This window comes from Chinchilla lanigera, unplaced genomic scaffold (assembly GCF_000276665.1).
Source record: "Chinchilla lanigera isolate Chin_1 unplaced genomic scaffold, ChiLan1.0 scaffold00022, whole genome shotgun sequence".
NCBI classification, from domain to species: Eukaryota; Metazoa; Chordata; class Mammalia; order Rodentia; family Chinchillidae; genus Chinchilla; species Chinchilla lanigera.
The window spans coordinates 8038951-8044950 of record NW_004955423.1 but is presented as its reverse complement, the minus strand read 5'-3'; the positions used below and the strand labels follow the sequence as shown (position 1 = coordinate 8044950).

The 6000-nt window shown below is 32.7% G+C and overlaps 1 protein-coding gene across 3 annotated transcripts in view; it reads right to left on the bottom strand.

The window, feature by feature from the left end:
• Positions 1-6000, bottom strand: part of Col24a1 (collagen, type XXIV, alpha 1) — a 301836-nt gene that overhangs the window by 247754 nt on the left and 48082 nt on the right. For all 3 annotated transcript variants that reach the window (XM_005385132.2, XM_013514569.1, XM_013514570.1), the window contains 2 exons: positions 2892-2945; positions 1105-1149 (listed from right to left, as the gene is read on the bottom strand). In XM_005385132.2, the coding sequence (XP_005385189.1) occupies positions 1105-1149; positions 2892-2945 (99 nt within the window). The remainder of the gene's footprint in view (positions 1-1104; positions 1150-2891; positions 2946-6000) is intronic.

The window sequence follows — 6000 nt, the reverse complement described above, 5'->3', positions numbered from 1 at the left end:
TTTTTTTGTACTGGGACTCAAACTCAGGACCTTGTGCTTGCCAGGTAAGCACTTGTGCCACTGAGCTATATCCTTGGCCCAGACAACCTATGTTCTTGACCACTAATTTCTTCTTGCTTCTCGAATCTAAATAGATGTGTAATTTCAGCAAAATTTCTAAGAAAAAGAACATGCATGACACCATGGTGTACTGGAAATCCTGGAAAGCTAAAAGATAGCTTGGTTCTAGTTCTATCAGAAATAACTAACCAGATATAATCAAAGCTAACTTCCTTCAGCTTGCTGCTTTCTCCTCTGCAAAATGGGACCTGTTCTACTTCACAGGATTGACGGCAACATAAAGAAGAAACTACATATGAAGGTACTGAAAATATTTAGGAATTTAAAAAATGTAAAGCATTATTGTTTTGCATATTATTTAAATCTTTTATGCTTTAGCCATTTCTAAAAAGTATTTGTGATAACAAAAGGCACAAATGTAGATTAGGAAAGTAACTGGCTATTAAAAATAGAGAATTTTTAAAACAAAAATTTTAGTTTATTTTTACTAAATTTTCCTAGACCAAGTATGTGATTTTCATTTGTAGCACCCTATGTGTATCTCAGCAATTTTTACAAGTCCTATCTATGATAAAAATTGGCTAATATCTCCTTTAAAGTTTAGAAGGGGAATAGGGTGCTTTTGTTATGATAAGTTTATTTCCTTTTCTGATATTTTCTTATTTCTGACAGTTTTTGCATCATAACATTATCTCAGCCTTGAACTACTATGACTTGTATTAAAAATCTCTTCAGTTTTTTTCTATCAAGACTTTCTAGATTTATCTATGGCTGTATATAAGTAATACCACGTACGTATAAAGAGTACATTCTAATATGTCAAACAGGCTAACAGTTGGAAATTAACAGAAAATAATGGTACAAATCCTACTGCTCTGAGACTATCTCTGTGGTCATAAAAGTGAAAATAGCAAGTGTATTCTTTTCAGACTAAATTTTTATTAAATTCGAAGTTCCTAAAGAAGTATAATAATAAATACTTCGTATATTTCATTCTACCTTTATGCAAGCATAGTTAACAAAACTATAAAAATGCTTACTTACTCGTATACCTTTAGGACCTGGATTACCTTCTGGTCCAGCTAAACCCTAGACGAACAAAAGATAATGTCATCACCCTACAATACTTTTAAAGTATTGTTCACAATTTATGAAAAGCAGAGTACAGATGATAAGAAAAGGAAAGAAACTGCTCAAAGGAAGGAATGATTGGGAAGAGGGAAAGAAGACGAAAGAAAGAATGCAAAACATAAATATATATATATGAATAGCTGTGATAACTGTATTATTGATGTCTGATGCTGTATTGAAATGAACAGTTAATGCTCACAATTTTTTATGTTCTGATCGATTGTGCATGCTTGTGTCTGGTGGTCTGAGCAACTGATTTGAAGGTAACAATATGCAATGGAGTTACAATGGTGAACTCCTACCGTCTTGTCTAGTGAAACTCTGTATTACCTCTACTGTTTTATCAAAGAATTAGTTTCTTATTCCCTGTAATGGTTTGAGCAATCTTTCATGCTTACATCTGGTAATCTGAGCAATGTAGTTGAGGATAGTGATATGTAGTGTAAGAACCATTACATGTTACATGTTAACCATTACTGTTAATTTGTATTATTTTGTCTTGAGACTCTGTATCACTTTTAATGTTCTTGCTTTGATTTATGTTTGTGATACTGGTATGCTGCTACTGTTCTATTTATTTGTTTGTTTTTCATTTACTACTCTCTTTAAAATAAAAGCATAGAGTGGTATCATTTTCAAAACTGTAAAATTCAGCTTACTATACCTAACGAAGGTTACAAATGTTTAAGAAAGTTTAGAACTTCAGAACCAAAAGAGGCGTTGGATATACTTTATACACAAATATACTTTATCTAAATATAGTACATTAAGACATATCACTAATAAAACAAAGATGTTTTCACTGAACTATTTCTTACTAGGAAACTGTGTTGTTTTATAATAATTCTAATTGAGCAATTCTAAAAATATTCTCAAGATTTTTTTTAAAAAATGAATACATTTCAAACTTTTAATCAGTGTCCATATGCCTATGAATTCATTTATTGTTTTGCAGATAATATGTATACCACTGGAAGGAGAGAATATGAATATAACACCTCCAGATATTTTTAAATGCCTCAAAAACGGAATTTTATCAAAAAGAGATAGTTCTTTCTTGTCTTTTATATTTTCCTCCTTCTTGAGGATAAAAATCATACAAATACAACTTTCTAAAATTAATTAACTTTAGAAATAATTCATGAAGATCTAGCAAGGAAAGAGCTCTCTTAGCCTATAGAAAGTGAAGAAAATTAGAAATTAGAGTGGAAAAGTTCTGAAATGATGAGAGTGAATTTTCAAAATAGTAAGGAACTGAATTTAGTTCAGATAAAAGTATTTGGACGTGGTATGTGTGCTAATGCCAACTATTTCTCCAGGTTTTAGAACTTCTTTTTAAAATGATGCTTATTGCAGAGAGGCTCAACTGTTAATATTTCTTCATTTCAGTCAATGGCAGCATTTTGAAATTAGCACTGGGCTGTCCTAAGATCTCATTAGACTGCTGAGTATTTTAATCTTAATAGTTGTACTGCATATCACATCAAATATGTTTAAAAGCCCCACTCCTGTTTTCAGGCAAAACTTTATGCAGTAAAAATTTTTAAGTATTTTTACAACTTTTATTTTGAAATTATTTCTCTATGAGTGATACATTATTTAATAAAAATAAACCAATTGCCACTTGAGCACTGACTTTCAAATTGAGAACATAGTTAACAAAGGAGAATATGAAATAAGTATGAATATAGTTACTGCACCTGCCTGCCAGGGTAACCAGGTGATCCAACACTACCAGAAAATCCTGGAATTCCCTGAAATGAAAAATAAATAAAGCAATATATCAAAGCCAAAGAAAACTCAAGGCAACAAATTTGAAAAGATTCCTCCCCCCATAAAACTGGTCCTGCATATTGCTTATCTGACTGAAATTACTAGTTAGGCAAAATTGCTAAATTAAAATAAGTAAAGCTGTTAGATTAGGGTACAAATGAAGCAGTCATCATTAATAATGGTAAACCTAGCGTGGAAAAATCTGGTGTTACCTATTTCCAAGCAAGAAAATGTGTATTATTAATAACCACTATCACTTTTGATTAAATTAGTCTCAATCACCCTGCAATATAACCTTTAACATGAGCCCCAAGTGAACTTCAAGACCATTGCTTTATTTCTAAGATAAATGTAATTTTACATCAAATCCAATTAAGTTAATATTAATAAATATGATCAGGACATGGGTCTACCTGAAATCCGTATACTAAATGTGGGTAATACCAAGAACTGAATATTTGTGTGCCCTCCAAGTACACATATTGAAATCCTAACCCTTATGGTCATGTCTAACGATATCAGAAGGTGCAGAATTTGGGATGTGACTTAGGTCATGTGCGTGGATCTTTCATGAGTGGAATTATTGCTCTTATGAGAGACTAGACAGCTAGTTAGCTTTCTTCCCACCACTTGAGGATACAAGAAGTTAGCCAAGAAGTCTTCACCAGAACTTGACCACATTGCTATGCTGATCTCAGACTTTTCAGCCTCCAAAATACTGAGGAATAAATTTCTGCTATTTATAAGCTACTCATCTATGGCATTTTGCTATAGCAGCCCAAACTGATTTAGACAGATAGTAAATTCATTTGTGATTGACTACTTTGTACTCCTGATTTAAAATGAGATTAGTTTAAGGAAAGCTGTGCTACGGAACTGGGTAGAAAAGTAAGATGAATTTCTTTTGTTTTCTTTCATTGATACATTATTCATTCATTAATGGTCTAGTAAATAATTCTCACAGAGAAATGCCAGAAGAATATGTATTAAGCTGCCTTTATTTAACTTCAAGTGGTAATGACCACAAGTTTCCTAGATTCCACATTTATCATGTAAAATTAATTTCCCACCTATTATTTGTCAAAGAAACTACCCTTTGTCCTCTGCTCTGAAGCAGACAGAAGTGCTACTGCCAGTTTAAGTCCTGAAACACCAAAACTCCCAAAAATCTTGGAAAAGTTAGAGAAAGATCAGACCAGGAAAAAGGTAAATGGAGGGTTACAGTTTAAGGTTTCTTCTCTCCACTTTTCTTGGAATACTTCTCTCAGATTTGTTCTCTCATTTCTGTCTTCCATGTTCTTGTCTCTTCCCTTGACCCAACAGTTATCACTTACTTAGTAATGTTCCATATGCCAAAAACTTTAAATCCATTTGGTGCCAGAAATGTAGCTCAATAGTGCAAGGCCTGCCTGGTAAGCATGAGGTCCTGAGTTCGAGTCCCAGTACTAAAAAAAAAATCCATTCTACCTTTGAAGGAACTAAGATATGGAGACATTATAGCAACGGGGACAATTTCATATGCTATGACTAAACACTGACCTTCTAAATATTACAGAATAAACAAATTCTTGTCTATATGTGGAGAGATTATAATGAATTTCAAAAATCATATTTATGTACTATTATTACCTTATTAGTATTCATTACATAAAATAATTTACATAGTCCAGAAACATTTACTCAATACAAATCATGTGCTAAGCACTGCTTCAAGTATTTTATATACATTTTCTTATTCAACCTGTCAAAACCCTGTAAGATAGATATCATTATCTTTATATTATACATGAGAAAAAATAAGATGCAGTGCTTAAATTAGCAGTGAAAAGTCATTTGTCTGGTAGACAAGAAGCCAGGATTTAAATCAGCAAGTCTAATTCCAGAGACCACCATTCAAGGCTTCATCCATAGTGAGAGTGTGAAGTACAATAATACTTTAGGGAAAGCCTTCTGATGAGATTTGCTTCAGTATATTTACAGTTGCCCTCCTTTATGATTCACCCGATTGCAAAATACACAGGCCTACATCCGGACATCTGCAAAATCTTATATTTGCCTGTGCCAATAGAAAGGAGTGTAACAAATTTCAAATGCTGTTTTTATTCTACAGGTCACTACCAATCTGGCTAATGCCCACCACCATCTCCTCCTATTCCTTTCCTAGCCAAATTAGGTTACCTGACCTCAAGAAAAAGCTAATCTGTTAGGAGGCATAAGTGACATCTCATTTCAAGTGGGCTTTCACATATAGAGATCTAACACATTCCAGCGCATAGAGAAAAATATAAAGGAAGTTCTGCTATACTAGCATAATATTAAAGTAAACATGTAAACATTCAGCATAGTCTTTATATGACATAAATGTATTTCAAGCCATCCACACACCAGAATCACTGCACCAACCACAGAAACTCAAATAAAACTCGAAATACCATGACTCAGTTCACTTTACACTTAAAAATATGTTAAAAATTGTTTGCTCACTCAACTCTTTAAGTTGAATGGACGAACAAATAATAGAATTGTATCACTAGCCTTTTGATAAATTAAGATCAGGAAATTAGCAAGAATCTCATTTTGCACTCTAGGCATCAAAATCTCCATGCTGAGTTGATCAGATTTCTTTCAGAATTCCAGGACTTTACTGAGTCTTTTTCATATGTATCTCGGTTTTTCTCATTAACAAAATAGAATAACAGTAAAGTTATTGGGTGGGGAAAATAGAATAGTATGTAGAGATACTTCCAAAACTGGTGGTAACTAAAATATGCTTAGGGTTGCTGAACATTATTAGTTAAAATATGTAAAATATTGAATAAATAATTATAGTGCTGAAAGTTGTATTTAGCAGTAAGACAGTCGTCCAATAGCAGAGGCCTAAACAGTTTGTATTACTAAAACTTACACTGATGATATCATTGTCTCTCCAAATGTTTGCTGGCCTATTTATTTATTTATTCTCCAAAAGTGAATGCCTTGTAGTATGTCAGTATGCTCCTTGGAATGTCCACAGTGTTTTCATAGTAAAAATGCAAA